We start from the raw sequence: 19523 nt of genomic DNA on the forward strand, positions 1-19523 counted from the left end.
AATCTGTATATTCATTTTAGATTCACAAACTTATTCTCAGAATTGGGTAGTAATACTACCTTTAAAAAAGATCTATGTGCCTTTAAAAAATATAATCAGGAAAAATTTTTCTCTAAAAGTAAGCAGGCCCTGAGAGCTCAGTGACCACCTGTCTTTGCTGCCAACCAGTGGGAGAGGAGCAAGGAGAGTACCCGGCAGAGACCCGGGTGCCTTGGCCAGATGCTTCTGGATTGGTCAGAGGTGCGGCTTTCTTCACAGGGGTCCTCAGAAGCCCAGCACATCTTTGCATTGCATGCTTTTCAGTTTTATCATTTAAACTTGTCATCTCTGGGGTCTTAATTTTTCTCCCACTTTTTTTCTTTTCATGGAATAGGAAACTTAAATTCAGAGAAGTAACTTCAGATGATACTGTCCAGTAGCCCCAGAGGCAAATCTTGAACCCAAGTGTTAAGATTCCAAATGGAAAAGTCTTTTTTGACAGCAGGCTGCATCTGTTGGTGCCTCTGCCCACTACTCAGGGTCTGGGTGTTTCCAGAAGTAGGAGTAGTTTCTGTGCCCAGTTTCCTGGTGATCGAGTGTAGGCAATTGGAAAGAATAAACACTTACAAATCTGCTCACTGTATGAAGTATTTAGTGATATTGAATAGCACAATAATACAATAAAATCAGAAATGCAAATCCCTCAAGATGCCTGAAAGTTTAATGTTTTTGCTGCATGTTTTGTCATTTGTCTAATTTTGAGTTAAGTATTAAAAGTTAAATAAAAATATTAAAAATATAAAAAGGTTGAATACAAATATGAATTTTGGTATTTTTTTCTTTCCCAGACAGATATTGATTATGTCCACAGTGTTGTGGCCAACCTGGAGAAAGAGTAAGTACTTCTTAATTAGGAAATGGAAATATTTTAGTTTACTGCTGTCTTTGGCTTTTTGCTAAAAGAAAGCACCTGCCTTGATAGTTAATCTCCCTCTGGAGATCATCGTTCATTAGACCTCCTATCATTGTCTTTTACATTCTCATAAAGCAGATGTGTTTAAGTTCATTTATCTGCTGGAATAAATTGGTGTATTTCAGTATAGAAGAGATTTGAATGTCGTTTGTGTAACACTATCAGATAAATATTTGTTCATGAAGGCAGTGAAGATAGCTTTAAGAGATTATTTAAGTCTTTCACCCTCTATTAAATAGACAGGCTGCCGGGCATATCTTCATGTAGCATCTCAGGCCTCAGCGCTGAGCTGTGTCTGGCCCCCTGATCCTGCAGTATGCAGGGCATGAACCAGGTAACAGGCGGGAAGCCTGTTATTAGTTTTTACAGTATTGCATTAGTAGTTTTAATAATGATATCATAAAAATTAGTCTTGACATAGGTTTCTTCATTGAATTGTATCTGCTTAAAGACCAGAGAAGTTGCAATTATTTGCTAGCTCTCCATTTAAAATAATATGATACTTTGTCCATTGAAATGCTAAACCTGGAGATTTAAAAAATATTACGCATAGTTCAGGATTAAATTTGTCATTTGTTAGATTTTCCTCAAGTGCTAAAGTTCTTGACATTCTTTGTAGAAATGCACTTTGATATGTGGAGTCCTCAAATGAAGGAACAGGGCAGTAATTAATAACTGGTCCCCCTTCCCCTAGACCAAACGGGCAGGCCTGTGGTGGGCTGGTGCAGTCATTCTGTTGACTTACTTCTTCCTCAATGTGCAGGAAAACCAAGGCCAGAAACAAAGCTCAGTCAAACACTAAGAACATTTGTGCAAAGGCAGGTAGTTACATAAGCATTTTCTGGAGATTTGCAAAAATGAGGAAGAATGCAGATGTGGAAAAATTACATTTGTACACATGCAGACTGATTTAAAACTTCAGAAAAGGATTTCTCCAGCTTAATGCTATTAATGTTTGTGGTTATGTAATTCTTTGTTGTCAGGGCTGACCTGGGCAGAGTACGTTTGACCGGTATTTTTAATAGTATTTCCTATAGTAATGACAGCCAGAATGCCTCCAGATGTTGCTTAATGTCTCAGAAAGGATAAAATCACCCAAGTTGAGAAGCACCGGCCTGGAGTGACATAATCTATAACCTACAACTTCTGGAAAATTGTAGCTTCTGGAAAATTGAAGAACTTTGAATTTTGCACAAGTATATGTATTTAGATGCATACAGAAATTAATCTGTTTTCTTTCCTTTATTTCCCTACTTTCTGTGGGACCTTGATTTTTTTTTTTTTTTAAAATATTCCGATTGCCTGTAGGAATGTAAGACTGCAGTTCTCCTGGGCTTTCTGTTACTCTAAGGTTAATGGCATTTTATACTGTTTTTTTTTTTTTTTTTTTTTAAAGCAGTACTAAGAACAAGAACAACAAAACCCTAAACCTTGTGCTACTAGAAAAACCTGTGTTTTCAGGTAAATAAGCTCAGTGATAAGCAGCTTTATTTAGCACATTTTGACCATCACATTATTCCTGCTACACATGTTCTCTGGTGTGTTTTATGTAAAATGTGCTAAATTGGATGTTAAATAAAATCTCACAGAGCTTCAATAACTGAGCTTATCTTTCTCATGGCAGATTTTCTAAAGAAATCAGTTCTGGCCTGGTGGAAGTAATATCACCCCCTGAAAGTTATTACCCTGACTTGACAAACCTAAAGGAGACGTTTGGAGACTCAAAAGAAAGAGTGAGGTGAGCTGAGTGTCCTTTAAAGTCTTCCATTCTGTGAGTGTGGGAGTTAATAAATGTGGTTTCTGTCAATCAAACCTGCAAAAATTTTAGGGCTGGATTTGCTAACATACTCAAGATCATCTCATGAAGCCCAGGGCAGCTTGTGAGATGTATTCTGGAAGTTTTCTTAGTATAAGCTTTTAGTTTACTGTGTTTTCCTTAAACTGGCTTTTGGAATCACTTCTGTTATACATTTTTAGTGTGTTTCTATAGGCTTCCAGGAATTCACTGAAAGGTCTAAATATTCTACATTTAATTTTTTAACATTAAATATGTATTTATTTATTTGTACTTGCATTCAATACATATTTTTAAATCTGTACCTGTATGTAAAACACAGTCCTAGGTACCAGAGTTCCCTAAAGTATGATTTATCTAAGGATTAGTTCATCAAGACATTCAAATGTTACTTGAACATTTTCTGTGGTCAAGGAAGTTTGGAAAATATTGGATTAAAATTTCTTTTTCTTGGGTTGTGGATGTAGCTCGGTGGTAGAGTGCTTGCCTAGTATATGTGATGCCCTGGGTTTGATCCCCAGCATGGTTTAAAAAAAAAAAAAAGTTTTTCTCAGCAAATGTTTTTGCTGCTAGATGTTTCAGTGTCTCTAATGTACTAGCATATCTCCAGGAAAGAAATATGTGCACAGTTTTTCCCACACTTACTCGACCTTTTTTTCTTCAGGACACCTTGAAGATTGGTGTTCTTAGGAATGTATTTGGTGTATTTAATGCTGCATTAGAGAAAAGAGAATTTTCTTTGACTCTTGTGTTATAATAAAAAACTTGAGGCTTATACATCTAATCTTACTTTGTTAAATTTCAGTCTGATTCCTAACCTATTTTTGAAACTATTTGTTTCAGATGGAGAACAAAGCAAAACTTAGATTACTGTTTTCTAATGATGTATGCTCAGGAAAAGGGCATATATTACATTCAGGTAAGTGTGGCTTTTCCTTTAATGTTTTTCACGCTTCTAAAGAAGAAGTGTTATCAAGGGTGTATAATCATTAAAGCAGGAGGTTTTGGAAGCACATCCCTCCTCAGATCTGTGTAGTCCTAATTATATCTCAGAGAGAGCAGGATCCCCATGGCAATTGAGGACGTGGGCTCTGGGGTTCCCAAGTGCAGCATGTGTGGCTCCAGCTCCTGTGTGGAGGGGCAACCTCACTATGTCTCCTTCCTCTGAACTCCATTCCTCCATCTTCTTTCCTCCTTCCTCTCTCCACTGTTACATTTTTTTTGAGTGGTCTCATGGTAGAGTAAATCTTTTTGAAAGCCACAATACAGTTACATTTATATTGAAGATAATAAATTCAAATCCCCCCCCCCCCAAAGCATTGTGGCCCTAATGCTATTCAAGCAGAAGAATCCTGCACTGTTGTGGGGTTTGTTAACCTGGTAGGCAATAGCAAAGAATTCTAGGACGCTCTTATTTCTTCAAATCTAATTCTCCTTAATGATAGGCTATTTTGTTCTGTGGCCAATGTATACATTGTACATTACAGTTAAGAACTTGATGTAGGGAACTTTAAAGTGTCCTTATGTTGCTTTTAAAGTTTATTTTTTTCAGTTTAGCTCCTAGGAGAGAATTAATGGAAACTTAATGCCTTTTTTTTTTTTTTGGTGGAGCCTAGGAAGAATAATTATTTAAGAAATTAAGGATAGGATGGGGATGAGAGAGAGAGAGTAGTAAGGCAATGTTTCCTAAGGAGCGGTGAGTAAGCTATGGTGATAGTGGCAGCTGTGAGCTTGCGTTGGTTGCCTGCTGCCAGGCTGTCGTTCTTTACGGTTTGTGCTTATACTTATACCATTTAATACAGCCCCTTTTAGTCTGTGGCAAAAACACATAACGTTAAATTTACCATCTGCACCTTTCCTGAGAGTACAGATCGGTAGTGTGAAGTGTTTTACATTGTTGTGCAACAGATTTCTAAGACCTTTTCACCTTGCAAAGCCTACAGAGACTCTATCCAAAAATATCAGTTACTGTCCCTCCCCCATGTTCCTAGTCACCTCCTGCTACCCGTGATTCTGTGACTTTGACGGTTCTAGGTGCTCCAGACTAGTGGAGTCACCTGTTGCAGCATGTGGCAGGGAGGACTTCTGTTCTAGAGCCGCATGATGTTCATTGTGTGTTTGAGCCGCATTTTCGCGTCAGTTCATCTGTTGGCCTGCTTCCAGCTCTGGTTACTGGGAATGATGCTGTGGTAAGCTGGAGTGAGTACCTCTCTCTCCACAATTTGTTGGGATTCTTTTGGCTATATACCTACAAGGGGGTTGATGAGTCATTACTGTGCCATTTCTGATTTTTCGAGGGACCGCGGTAGTATTTTCCATGGTGGCTGTGCCAGCTCACATTCCTGCCAGCAGCGCACAGGGCTCATTTTCTCTGCCTTCTCGCCAGTACTTGTTATTTTCTTCTTTTAGTGATGGTCATTCTAATGATGTGGTCGCATCTGGTTGTGGTTTTGATTTTCATTTCCTTCATGATGTATGATGTTGAGCATCAGCTAATGTGCTTGTTTTTCATCTGTGTGATCTTTGAAGAAATATTTATTTAAACCCTTTGTCCATTTTTAACTGGGTTATTTGATTTTTCCTCGTTAACATTCCTTTAAACATTCTGGGTGGTAACCCTTTTTAGAAGATCTGCAAATATTTTTTCCAGTGCGATTGTGGAGCTTCCACTATGTTGTTTCCTTTGACATACGAAAGTTTCTATTTGCCATAGTCTCATCTCTCCACTTTTGATTTTTTATCTAGACTTTTGAAGCCATATCCAAAGTACAGATGCTGAATCCAGTGCCTAAAGCTTTCCCCTATGTCTTCTAGGAGTTTCATAATTTTAGCTCCTTGGTTGAAGTCCAATCCATCTTGAGTTAATTTTTTTTGTAAATAATAAAAAGTTTGGGTCCAGATTTTTTTGTTTGCATGTGAATATCCAGTTTTCCCAGAATTATTTGTTGAAAGGACTATCTTTTCCTCATTGTATATTCTTGACACCTTTGTGGGAAATTATTTAGCCATGTATGCATTGGTGTATTTCTGGGTTCCCTATTCCATCTAATTGGGGTGTGTGTGTGTGTGTCTGTGTCTCTCTACCTACCTAGGTAAGCAGATAGGTATCTGTCTTTATGTCAGTACCATGTTGATTTGATCACCATTGCTTTGAAATCAGGAAGAATGAGACTTCCTATTCTGTTCTTTTTCCAGATTGGCTATTTGGAATCCTTGGAGATTCTTTATTTATTTTTTATCTTTTTGAGATTTGTTTTTCTATTTCTGTGAAAAATCTCATGAGAACTTTGGCAGGGATCTTGTAAGGTGTAGATTGTTGTAGATCTTGTAAGGTGTAGATTGTTGTAGATCTTGTAAGGTGTAGGGTGGTGCGGACATTTTAATACTAAGTCTCACCAACCACGAGTGCCTGGGTATCTTTGCAGTTATTTTTATCCTCTTTGATTTCTTTTAGTGATGTTTAGTAGTTTACCAGAGTTCTTTTACCTCCTTTATTAGGTTTATTCCCAAGTGTTTTATCCTTTTTGATGCTTTAGGAAATGGGATGGTTTTTATTTTTGCATTGGTCATTGTTGGTAGACAGAAATATGATTTTTGTGTGTTGATTTTGTATCCTGAAACTTCTGAAATCATTTATTTGTATGGTTTTTAATGTATTCTTTAGATTTTTCTCTATATAAAATAATTTCATCTGTGGATAATGCTAGGTGTACTTCTTTTCTAATTTGAATACCTATTTCCTCTTCTTGTCAACATGGTCTAGCTAGTATGACTAATTGTGATGTGAGAATGGGCTCCCTTTTGGTTCTGATCTTAGAGGGAAAGGTTTTGGTTCTGACCTCAAGGTGTTTGAAAGTGTTCTCTCTGCTTCAGTTCCTTGGGAAAGTTTGAGACAAATTGGTGTCAATTCTTTAAATGCTTAGCAGAACTCCTAAGTCAAGTTCTCTGGTCCTAAGCTTTTCTTTGCGGGGAGATGTTCTTTTAGATTCATTTATTTTATTTTTCATTATTACTGCTTTAATCTCCTTGTTATAAGTGTGTTCAACTTTTTATTTCTCCATGGTCAGTCTTGGTAGGGACTTACCTGACGATTCTAGATTATCCAGTTTGTTGGTATATAATTATTACTGGTCATCTTTATAACCCTTTTACCAGTTGTAATGCCCTCTTTCATTTTTCCTTTCCCGTCTTCTCCCCTTCCTCATCACTTCCCTCCTCATCCTTTCTCTTTTTTCTCTTTCTCTTCTTTTTTCTGCTTCTCTTTTTCCTGCTTCTCCTCCTCTTCCTTTTCTACTGGTGAGGTCTTGCTCTGCTATCCAGGCTGATCGTGAGCTCACAATCCTCCTGCCTCAGCCTCCAAGTAGCTCCCCTTTTCATTACCAATTTTAATTATTTGAGTCTTCATTTTTTTTTTGTTTAGTCACTCAACCTAGAGTTTTATCCGTTTTGTTGATCATTTTTAAAATCCTTGCTTTTTTGTTTTATTGATTTTTATAATAATATATGGTGATTCCCTTCTCATTCCTCTTTGTGTATATCTGTTTTCTTTGTGGTATCACTGCAATCACAAAACCTCTTAAAGTTATAACCTCTTAAAGTTATTTAAACTGATAATTTAACTTCAGTATAAAATTCATGCTTCTTTACATCTGTCCCCTTGCCTTTTGTTATTCTTTGTCTCAATTATCGCTCTTATATTGCTCATCTGTTAATAGATTTGTGATTACTTTTATGCTTTTGGTTTTAAAAATTCTGTATAAGATTTAAAATGACTTATGCAACTGCATTACCTTACTGCAGAATTCTATATTTGTCTGTATATTTACTTTTGCCAGGGAGCTTTATATTTTTGTAGTGTTTGTTGCTATTTATCATTCTTTCACTTCAAGCTGAAGGACTTTCTTTATCAGTAAGAAACCTGGTGCTGAACTCACTCAGCTCTTATCTTGGGAAGTCTTAACTTCTCTCTTGCCAGGTATTCTTGTTTCATTGGTTATTTTGGTTTTAGCATTTTGAATATACCATCCTAGTCCCTTCAAGCCTGCAGTGTTTCTTCTCAGAAGTCTTCTGACACTAATAGAAACTCTCTTGTATATGATGGGTCACTTTTCTTACGCTGCGTGCAAGATTTTTTTTATTTTTATTTTTTGACTTTTGACTTTTGACAGCTTGATTATGGTAGCGCCATAGTCCTGGAGCTCTACCTAGTGTCTGTCTGTGGTACTGCAGCCTCTGGTGCTAATGGACAGCCTTTGTTCTTGGTCCTTGATGTGGTGCTCTGTTCTACTCCCTGCTTTGATTAAGACAAGATAAAAACCAGTCCCTTGAGATATATATCCAATGTCTTACATTTTTTAGGGATACATCTGCTCCTTTCTTGATCCAGGGAGAATCAGAAGTTGGGAGTTCTTTGCAGTCACACGGTACCACACCCAAGGGGGGGCTTTGAATGCACCAATTTTAAATCTGTGTCTGTGTGGGGGAGGAAGCAGACTTGGAATTCCCTATTCTACTTTCTTGCTGATGTCTAATAACTCTCTTACAGTTACAGGATCAGACTGTACATACTGTCTGATAGCCTGTTTTGTTATTTTTAACATTTGTTAAAATGTAATTTTTAATTATTTCTTGAAGTACCATTATTCAGATATCATCTTATTGCTGATTGTTTCTAAATTTTCAGCTCTTACTAATAATATGAATTCCATGAATTTTCTTAAAATTATTGTATGTTCCCCAAACTTACGCCTCAGGAAAGAGGAAATTGCTTTATATTTAGTCTTTACAATCTTAAATTATGCAGAATTCTGTTAATGAGGTCAGATGACCTACCTACAGAGTATTAGTGTTAAAAACATCTTAGCCTAAAAAGTCCTCTGATATGTTAGTTTATGAAGGAAAGAGGTCACCTGGGAACATCTGAAGTATTAGGATGAAGGTCGAGGGAGCAAAGGAATTTATTCTAGACCTTGCTGTGATCCCCTAGGAAAGTGGCTTCATGGTTACAGGAGAGGGGAATGTCATACTCAAGACTTTCAGAGGCTTCCTTTAAAAAGGCAGCAGAGTTGGGCGTTGCTTGGCACCACAAAGGACACACACTCGAGGGGGTCTGGGAATGCCAGCTGTCCTGGTGTTAGGCCTGCAGCTCAGAATGAAGTTTACCATGACACTGTCATTCCTGGTTTCATAAAGTGCTTCGTTGATGACTGGAAGACGGTGTCTTCTGGAAGACTTACATGGTTCTGGAACTTCATGGGGTGCTGTATTCTCCTGATACCTCACCTGTGAGGTGGCCCCCCTGACAGTGGTGCTGAGGTTGGCAGTGGGCTCTGTGTGCCCGCCTCATCCTCCGGAGAAGCTCCCAGGATCCACTCTTCTGAGGGTTTCAGTCTCCACTGGTGATCTCTCCCTAGATTATTTTATTAAAGGTTCTCAAGTGGTAATTTTCTACTTCACTGATGTTCCTTGAAGCCGAGTTTTTCTATAAAGAATTTTCTTTTCTCAGCTATTTGGTTACTTTGAAAAATAGTTCAATAAGAAAAGGCAGAATAAATGCTTGATTCTGTCTATTAATTTTATTCTTACCAATGCTCACATTGGTACACCATTGTGATAAAGAAGAGCCTCATAGGTTGGCTATTATTTCCTTTCTGTAAGTTCAGGATCTTTGATCACTTCCTTGGCTGGCCCATCTTGCTTGTTTCCTTTCCCAGATCAGGAATCGGTCACTTTCAGGTGCCTGCTCCTCTCAAAGGCATGTGATGGCTAAGAACATGATCTGGGCACTTGAGATGCTGGTTGCTGTTGTGTCTCTGCTTCTAGGACTTGGAGCAAGGAAGAGGGTGTTTTTCAGAGAAAGAAACTGCACAAGTGTGTATTGATATTTCCAGTTCAGATGTGATTAGAGGGTTTTCATTTAATTTTTTTATACTTCTTTTCCTCTTACACTGAAAGTCTTGGTTTATAATAGCATGATTGATCCTGATATATTTTTTGCTATATAGTGTAAAATGGTTTCTAGAATGATTTCAAAATATTAATATCACTACTAACAATAAGACTTCCAAATGCAGTTTGAACTTTCTTTGTGCTTACTTCCCCATAGAATAAATCATGGTGTGTATATATAGTCAAGTATGGTTTCTGGAAAGTCACCTGAGTGGTTCTTTATCTTGTGTGACTGTGGTGCCAACTTGATATGAAACTAGGTTCCTTTGTTTTGGCTTATATTCAGTTTTTAGAGTTTTCTTTTTTTTTACATAGAGCCCTGCATTTCAAAATCAGAACTTTTATAAAAGAAGGTACGGTCACCAACATCTCACTTTTATCCCTCTTTACCCTGGTTCCTCCCTCCCCTATGGGTGCCCACCACTAGTATTTTTTTTTAAAGAGAGAGAGAGAGAGAGAGAATTTTTTAATGTTTATTTTTTAGTTTTCAGCGGACACATCTTTGTTTGTATGTGGTGCTGAGGATCGAACCCGGGCCGCACGCATGCCAGGCGAGCGCGCTACTGCTTGAGCCACATCCCCAGCCCCCACCACTAGTATTTTTTTTAAAATATTTTTTAGTTGTTGATAAACCTTTATTTTATTATATGTGGTGCTGAGAATTGAACCCAGTGCCTCAAACATGCCAGGCAAGTGTGCTACCACTGAGCCAAAGCTCCAGCCCCCACCACAGTTTTTAGTTTCTCATTCTAGCTTTTAAAAATTTAAGCAGGTATGTGTTTAGAGCATTCCTCTCTCCAGTATTACATTTGCATAGTGTAAAAACAGTATTTTGTATCTTGTTTCCTCTGTAAACTCACAGTCACTAATGAGGCACATCAGTCTTCATGGTGGCTCCTGCCATGAGATATTGATGTCATTGAAGTACTCTGTCCACCAACAATCTGTCATGTCTTCAGAGCAGCCGTGTACTCATTGCCCCCAGACTGCAGGTCACCCAGCTGTGCTTCAGCTGGTGTGAAAGGAGACTCGAAAAGTCCAAGAACTACACCACACACCAGAATACCACTCGAGGTTTATTGTCAGAGCATGGAGCAAACTGACAAGGCTGTCCCTCTGAAGGGAGCAGAAGTGAGTGTCACTTACAGAGCATCTTTATAACCTGCAGGAGCAATTTCACAAGCTTGCTTTAGGGGTTATGTCATGGGCTGGGGTGGGGTGGACCCTTTAGTAGGCACACGTTCTGTGGGAGGCCAAGCAGCAGTTCCTCAGGATCTCTAGATAAAATGGCTCCTAAATCGAAACCTAGGACTCCTTAGATAAAAGTGGCCCCAACCTGAAATGGCGGATCTAATGCCAGTGTTGACCTGATGCCAATAAGGTGACTTCATATTGATACATCCATACGTAGGATACTAAACAACCAACAGAATCAAACTGTTGATCCACAGCTTGGATCTTAGGGAATTGTTCTGAATGAGGAAGCTAGTCTCAGAGGTTACATAGCATGATTCCATTTACGTAGCCCTCTTAAGGAGGAGACAGAACTGGGAGGTGGAGAGCAGGCCCTGGGGGCCCAGGTCAGGGAGGCGGCCAGCTGCAGTGGGTCTTAAAGGGCTGGAGGGGATCCTTGCCATGCATCTCTTCTGTGTCCTTCCTGTGGGGCATAGCCATTCAGGCATGAGTGGAGGTGTCTCTTGTTGCCAAAAGCAAGGTTGAATGTCACTTGGCTCTGTGCTTTGCCTGCCTTTCCCTTCAGCCCCTCTGGGCTCCAAGGAAGTAAAGCTGGCGTCTTTCCTGTTCAGTGATGGCCTTGGACTCATCACTAGTCCACAGTACAACAGAAGCTCAATAAATAGTTGGCAAGCCCATCAATAGCGTACCTTTCCAAACACTGTATTTCTTCATAGATAGGAAGAAGAAAACCTGCAGTACTGAAGTACATGAAAAATCAAACACTAAGACAATATTACGCAGGTAATGAGAAATGGTAACTGAAATCAGAAAAGGAAAAATATTCTTAGGCTATTGAAAGGAAAGCGAGGAACCGGGAGACAGGCAGCAAGAAATGAAAGATGGAGACTTGGCAGAGATACACACAAGAGTTTGTGAGAGCTGACAAATAAAGGCCATCTCTCCATAGACGGAGAGAGGAGGCACAGGCTTGAGGTTTGGGCTTTTATGGTGGGGGGCTCAGGGATTAGAGCTGGAGTGTCCTAATGTGGGCAGTTAAGGGTGGGGCTGGTATGAGGGAGTGATGAGCCTTTTTCAGAAAGGTCCTTGGGCGGGAAAGCCTTAAATGGTGGCAGTCATTTAAGATGGACACCCACATGCTAAGCAAGGACCTTACAGATATCAAATATTTTTGTGGCTTTGATATTTGAGGAAAAGGTGGGTATGCAGCTCAGTGGTAGAGCGCCTGCCCAGCATGCACAAGGCCCTGGTTGAAACCCGAGTCCTGGAGTCCTGCCAGAAACGGAAACAAAATGAAGTTTGGTAAGAGGAGACTCTGGGGAGGAGGGCTCTCCACAGGCCAAGGTCCTCATTTCTGTCTTTTCTCTGGTATTGGCCAACACTCCACACAGAGTGCGCTGGGCACTGGCAAAGCCCAGGGGAGCTAGCACTCTGTGAATTGCCACAGCTCTCAATATTTTGTAGGTGTTTATTAATATAAAAGGAACTTTTAGGGATCTGTTCTACAGGAATGAAATGCACTAACATATAGGTATAAGCGTAAGTATTGCAGCATTGTGTGGACAACAACTAGGAAACAACCTGAATATCTGCTTGTGAGCAGAGAAGAACTGAATAAACCATGAGACATTGTTAAACTAAATGACTTCAGTAGATGTTTATTACTTGGTAAGATACTCATGATGTATTAAGAAAAAAAGTCAGTGTCATGGTATGATCCTTTTTATAAAATTGACACAAGGGATGGTATGGGAGTCAGCTTTCCGTTACTGTAACAAATACCAGAGACAATCAGCTTACAAAGAGAACAGGTTACTTTTGGCTCACAGTGTCAGAAGTTTCAGTCCATGGCAGCTTGGCCCTGTTGCTTTGGGCTTTTGGCAAAGTAGAACATCATGGTGGAAAGTGTGCAAAGGAGCAAAATTATTGACCAATGGCAGCCAGAAAGCAGATCAAGGTAGAGGAGGGGCCAGTGTCCCAATAGTCCCTTCAGGGCACACACCCAGTAACCTGATTCCTTCCACCAGGCACCTCCTAAAGGCCCCACTACCTCCCATGGTGCCATGGACTGGGAACCAAGTCTTCAACACGTGGCCTTTGGGAAGTTAGTAGATCCAAACTCTAGCATATGGGAACCTCATATATTGGTCTGTATGTGCATTCAGAAGGTGTCAAATGCATGTCCACCCAACTTTTCACATAGGTTAACTAGCAGGGTAAGGGTAGAGAAGGAAAGCTGCTGGCTTTTCTTTAACTCCATGACTAGAAGCAAAAATTCAAAAGTACTGCAAAACTTATTTTCCTTTGAAAGGGGGAAAAATAGTGTTAAATCTTCAGCATCATAAAAGAACCAAAAGGGACCTGTTGATGGAAAGGGACAGTGATTCCCATAGAAAAGGAGTGATTTAGTTGAACCGCAGTGTGTCTCTTCCATTTTATTTTCTGAATATGTTTAGTGAAGTCTAGTTTTTGTATTTTCATTGTTTTCTTGACTTTTTTTCTTGACCATTGTTTTCTTGACTTTTCTGATGAAAGTATGCTTGAGTTTTTCCATAATAATGTCCTATCTGCATCTTAATTTTTTGATTTATTAATATGATTGTTCAATTTTCTCTAGCTTGAAGATGACATTATTGTCAAACAGAATTATTTTAATACTATAAAAAATTTTGCACTCCAACTTTCTTCTGAGGAATGGATGATTCTAGAATTTTCCCAGCTGGGCTTCATTGGTAAGAAAAGTATAAGATTTATCTACTTTTCAGAAAAATAATTGATTCTCAGAATCTTAAACCAATTGCTTTTTTTTGATCCTAAAGTTGCTTTTTTTCCCCCTATGGGAATAGATTGTTTTTGAACATATGTCAGTTTCTTAGTATGAAAAGATGAAAGTCAGCCCCAGACAGAGTTTGGAGTATCCAGAGACCAACACCGTGCCAGCCTCCATCCTAGGAGCATGTCTGGTTTCTTCTCCTGATACCCAGCAGTTCCGTCGTCACCCCAGGATTGGCATTCAGAGAGGGTTCCTTTTTAATCACTTTGTTTTTTTCATTAATGGCTTGGGGAACTCATTTAAGACCTTTTAGGTTTAATATTCCTAAATTAGCCAATGAAGAGAATATGCTTCAAGTTTCAGACTTGAAGGAAATTTATGTGTTTTTAAAAAGTACTCAGAAGACATTTCACTTCCGATGTTATTTTAAAAAGTTAGGTCTTGGAACCTGGATCTCTGACCTTGTTGGTCACTCAGCTCAGAACTTATTTAAGATTCAGAAACATCTTGTGAAGGTTTTATTAAAAACACACAATTGGGATTCCTTTTCATTGTTCTTTTTTATTTATTGATTTAGATAATTTTCTTTTTACCTAAACCTCTCTTGTTCCTTTCTTTATAGGAAGAATCTTAGTAAGACATGAAAGAAGACTCTGACTTGCTCTTTGACTCCTTTGAGCCAGTAGTGATAGATTTTGTAATAATGTCAGGAGGTCACTACTTCTGTTTATACCCAGGTGACAGCTTGAGCGAGTAGATGCCTAGCTAGAGCGAGTTTGTCTGTTCTTGATGGTGCAAGTGGGAGATAGGGGGATTTGTAGCTGAGAGCACTAGCTTTGATCAATGTACTTAGTGTTCAGATTTCACGTATGATTTTGATGACCTGTTTCTTTATTGCAGCTATTGACTGGAAGTGTCTTTTCAGGTAAAATGTTCCAAGCGCCAGACCTCACTCTGATCGTAGAATTCATATTTATGTTCTATAAGGAGAAACCCATCGATTGGCTCCTGGACCACATTCTCTGGGTCAAAGTCTGTAACCCTGAAAAAGATGCAGTAAGTTAATTCTGCGGGAGGCGGGCGGGAGTTGCAACTCTGTATTTTGTTCTGAATGAATGTGGCTTTTGTGGGTTTTGGGGAGCCAGATTTGGCCAGTGAGCAGTTGAATGAGGCAGCTGGGAGAAGGCAGTGTTTCCACTGCTTGTGGTCTTTCTCAAATCGGTGAAAATTTCCAATGTTGCAAAGACTTTTAAAATATTGGGAAACCCCATGAAGCAGGGAAGCCTGTCGCAGGACAGTGGCCTTTCTCTGTTCTGTTGTTATTGGCTGTTGATACTGATCCCACCTGTCCTGTGGGTGTTTCAGTTTGTCGTCTTCTTATTCTCTGCCAATCCTCATTTTCCAAATACTTTGGGGACAAATCAGACTCTATCTGGAATAATGAATAAGATAGAAGTAATACCTATGTCAAAATAATAAGTCAAGGCACTTCTGGTGTCTGACTGCAAGCAACATAGCAGTGTGCTCACCTTTAGGATGAGGGTGGCAGATAAGTAAGTGAATGACAGCTTTTGCTTCAGACACTCAGACAGCAAATTCTTTCCAAAATTCTTAGTATAAAAAGTAAATAGAGGGCTGGGATTGTAGCTCAGTGGTAGAATGCTTGCCTTGCACTCCTGAGGCCCCGGTTTCGATCCTCAGCACCGCATAAAAATAGATAAAAATAAAGAGATTGTATCCATCCACAACTAAAAAAAAAAAAGATTTATTTCCTTGTCCAGTTTGAATCATACCTCTGGGGGAATATAATTCTTCAACTTTTTATGTATTTGGTGTAAGCATAATCAAAATATAAACATGTCAATTCTTATCAATTGTAACACATAATGTTGAGTGAATATTCTAAGCCCTGTTGTTAGGGGGTTGCCTTATTTTTGTCCTGGGAGGTTTGATCATCCTGCCTGCTGGTTTTTAGGACTCTGCCTTCTGGGGTCCTTGAGATATTGTTGCATTCTCTTTGTTTAAAAAACCAACAATAAAACCTACAAACAATAAATTCTTAGAGCAAATCATGGACCACAGAGAAGTAGTGGAGTATCTGTGAACTTTCTAACAGTAATTCAGCATATAAATTGATTTGAACAAACCATTTTTAAGATATAGGCCTTAACATATGTTCTGTGTGACTTTCAGGATTTTTTATTATAGGACACAAAGCTGTTCACCACCTTCACCTTCCAACAATGTGTGCCTCTTAGTACTTGCAGATTTTTTATTTTATTATCTGATTTAAAGATATTTGGCAAATTCTTTATTATATTACCTGATTTAAAGATATTTTGGAACCTCCAAAGTTGGTGCATTTTAACCTTCAAAATTAAATCTTTATTGACCTGCCTTGAAGGATGGGTGAAACCAGCCCTCTGCTCTTCCCTTAGCTGGGCTTATTGTTACCATTTTTTTTAATATTTATTTTTCAATTTTCGGTGGACACAACATCTTTATTTTATTTCTATGTGGTGCTGAGGATTGAACCCAGCACCCCGCACATGCCAGGCGAGCGCGCTACCGCTTGAGCCACATCCCCAGCCCCTATTGTTGCCATTTTTAAACCCCGGATCATGGCCTTTTGTCAGGTGTGCAGCAATCTCTTCACACCTCAAAAAGGACCATAAAAATCACATACTCTGGAATTGTGATTTCAGTGTTCTTCTAAAGGACTTCTCATTTTTCCAGATAAGGACAAGGTCTCACTTTATCAAATAACAATAGCACTTTTTTTTTTTTAATATTTAGAAACATTGTGATAGACAGAAAGCAAACCTACACATTCGCTTCAGACCGTCCCTTTTCCAACACGTTGGTCTGCATTCATCACTGTCGGGAAAAATTCAGAAACTCACGGTGAGTGATTTGATTGGATTTTCTCATGATGTACCATTTGTAGTTCAGTGTATAGCTGGTAATTTTCTGCATGTGTTGTTTAATGGCGTATCTCTTTCCTGCTAGGATAAAGATTACATGAAACCATTACTTCTCAAGATCCATGTCAACCCTCCTGCCGAGGTGTCTACTTCCTTGAAGGTTTACCAAGGACACACACTGGAAAAAACGTACATGGGGGAGGATTTCTTCTGGGCCATCACCCCAATAGCTGGAGACTACATCTTGTTCAAATTTGATAAGCCAGTCAATGTCGAAAGGTCAGTGACTGTTTCTTGTTTTTGATGCAATGAGTACTTTTTGAAAATTGGAAGCTGGACATTTTGGGCATAATGTTAGGAGACTGGGTCTTCTTTAAACCTTTGGCTTGGGCAGCTTCCTGCAGTGTGGCTCCTTCAGGGAGGGGAGCTGCTCCCCATCCGGTGGCAGTCTGGTTCTCTGGTTTGTTTTATTGACACCGGTGGAGGGAAGGCACTCCCTGATAGGGTGGCCCCACTAGACCTGTGCTGATGCTGACTGGCTGGCTGGGGCAGGTGAGCCTTGTCCCTGTTTCCTGTGCTGTTGCCTGGCGTGCCACCCCTAAGTGGCCTTGGAGCCCTGTGGCATGGCCTGGTGAGTGCGGAAGCCAGCTCCTGCTCAGCCTTTGCAGCACTCTTCCGTGTTTGGGTCTGAAGGTTATCTTGCCGGGCTGTGCTCCTCCTCATCCTTAGGCCGACAGCAGCCTTTGGAGGACTTTTGCTTCTGATCCTGGTGGTGTTTCCAGGTTGCTGGCTTCTCTGGCTCTGAGTCTAGAACATATTAGTTGAAAGAAAACCTACCGTCCAGCCTGTTGTTCCCTGGACCCCCGATCCCTCACGGGCTGATCTTCTCGCTGCCCTGGTCTTCTCGAGTCTGACAGACAGAGTCCAGGGCTTCAGTTGGGTTTAGAGGGAGGAAGAGGGAAGCTACCTGCATCTCGCCTTCCCAAGTGGAAGTCCCAGCGAGCAATTTGCTTTTGAAATCAGGAAAAGAAAAAAAGTTATTTTATGTATTGTGTTTTTATATATACATCTATGTTTTCTATATATAATATACTATTTAGCAAATGAAAAAGTGTCCATCAAAAATCTGATAAAGAAATTACATATTGGAGGTTAAATTTCTTTACAGCCAGTATTTTTGCAATAACCCTCTGTCAGGTAATTTTGACCTTACAGTTATTTGTGGTTGAGAGGATAATATAACGTAGTGACACAGTTCTTCTGGAATTGTGGTGATAGGAATTTCCTACTGTGTGTGGAGCCCACCCATCCTAGGACAGAGAAAAGGAACCACTCCCTGATCCCTGCAGTGCATTATTTGCTAAGGGGGTGGGGAGTTGTAGTTGTCATTATAGAAATGATGCATTATAAAAATACTTCCAGATTGCATATGTGTTCCTTATTAAAAAATTTAAAAGTGTGAAGAGTCAGAAAAAAAAAAATCCCTACCCCAAAGCCACCGTCATGGCTGGGTTGGCAGGTTGTTTTTCTTGGTACTCCTGCTTTGGGTCAAAGTCCATGGGTAATTTTTGATTTGTATGTTTTTCTGTTCCGGTCTGTCCTGAGCATTTCAGTGACCACTTAACACCCCATCGATTCCTTCATCCATTGCTAAACTTCTAGTTGGTTTGGAGTTGTTCCACAGTGAATTGTCACCTGGTGAGCATCTCTGACTCAGTCTAAGCTCCAGATCACATTCACGTGCTCTTAATGTGGCTGCCCTCGCCCCAGCTTGGGCCTGTTGAGCAGATAGTGAAGGGTCTGTAGTTGTATGATCAGTGTTCCAAGTCAAGGTGCCTTCTGGAAAAGCAGCCCCACCTGCAGCCCCAGCAACGTGGGATGCCCAGGTGGAAGGATCACTTAAACCCAGGAGTTCATTCTGGACAACAGAGACTGACTCTCTCTCTCTCTCTCTCTCTCTCTCTCTCTCTCTCTCTCTCTCTCACACACACACACACACACACACACACACAGGTCTTTCTTTTGGGAAAATGATAGGTATAATTCTGTGTGTAGTTTAAATATCAGTTGTCATCACAGGTGATTTTTGCTTACAAATACCCTTTTGTCAATCCTGTCATCACCTGTAACTTACACCTGGCTGATTATTTTTAACACTCAGGTGCTTTCTTGCTGGTTCTCATAAACTCCTTGAAATAGTGGAAGGTGGGAATATGTGTAGTAGGTGGAAGAAACTCAGAAAACTAGTGAAAGTTACTCAAGGGATCAGATCTCTGTGACTGCTAAGCCTAAACTTTTAATCAGTCACTCTAACTAACCCTAAGTTAGGTTTGTATTGAGATATACTTCCTGCTTCCTATCTGGTCCCATTTCTCCCACACTTACAAATACCCACTATTTAGTTCTGAGAATGTCATACTCACACCAAGTGTGTGTTAGGTTTATCTCAGTATGCCGTGTAATTCATGATTTTCAAATGTTTGAAATAGTGACACATGATGTTCAGGGTTTGGAAGAAGCTCTTTTTAGTTTCATTCTCCTAATACTAAAATTATTTGTATTGGCTACAATTAGTCTTTGAACTTGCCGTGACTAGCACTTTTCGTATGAAAACTTTCTCTAATAACCAACACACATTCTTCTGTCGCATTTCAGTTATCTCTTCCACAGTGGCAACCAGGAGCACCCAGGAGATATTCTGCTCAACACAACTGTTGAAGTTTTGCCACTTAAGGTACAACAATTCCTTCCTCTCTCCCTTTCCGAGGAATTAATCCCTGTAGCCTTGGTGTGAGGCTGTTCTTGTTAATGAGATAAAAGAACATCTCATGGTCTGTAGGACTCCAGTGGGGGGTGATCTAAAATTGTCTTGAAATATTGAGCCCCGGCATATTGGCCCATGTCCTCATTCACAGAGCCTTCATTTTGTTTTCTGTT

General features: G+C 39.7%; 1 protein-coding gene across 1 annotated transcript in view; it reads left to right on the plus strand.

The window, feature by feature from the left end:
• LOC144251821 (alpha-1,3-mannosyl-glycoprotein 4-beta-N-acetylglucosaminyltransferase A-like) overlaps positions 1 to 19320 on the plus strand; it is a gene marked incomplete at its 3' end in the record, with an annotated part of 82085 nt that extends 62765 nt beyond the window's left edge. The window contains 8 exon segments of the mRNA XM_077794532.1: positions 828 to 874; positions 2577 to 2690; positions 3591 to 3666; positions 13507 to 13621; positions 14588 to 14718; positions 16459 to 16566; positions 16672 to 16865; positions 19242 to 19320. Coding sequence (XP_077650658.1) covers positions 828 to 874; positions 2577 to 2690; positions 3591 to 3666; positions 13507 to 13621; positions 14588 to 14718; positions 16459 to 16566; positions 16672 to 16865; positions 19242 to 19320 — 864 coding nt within the window.
• Positions 19321 to 19523: the final 203 nt, after the last annotated feature.

Source organism: Urocitellus parryii, unplaced genomic scaffold, assembly GCF_045843805.1.
Source record: "Urocitellus parryii isolate mUroPar1 unplaced genomic scaffold, mUroPar1.hap1 Scaffold_2324, whole genome shotgun sequence".
Lineage (NCBI taxonomy): Eukaryota > Metazoa > Chordata > Mammalia > Rodentia > Sciuridae > Urocitellus > Urocitellus parryii.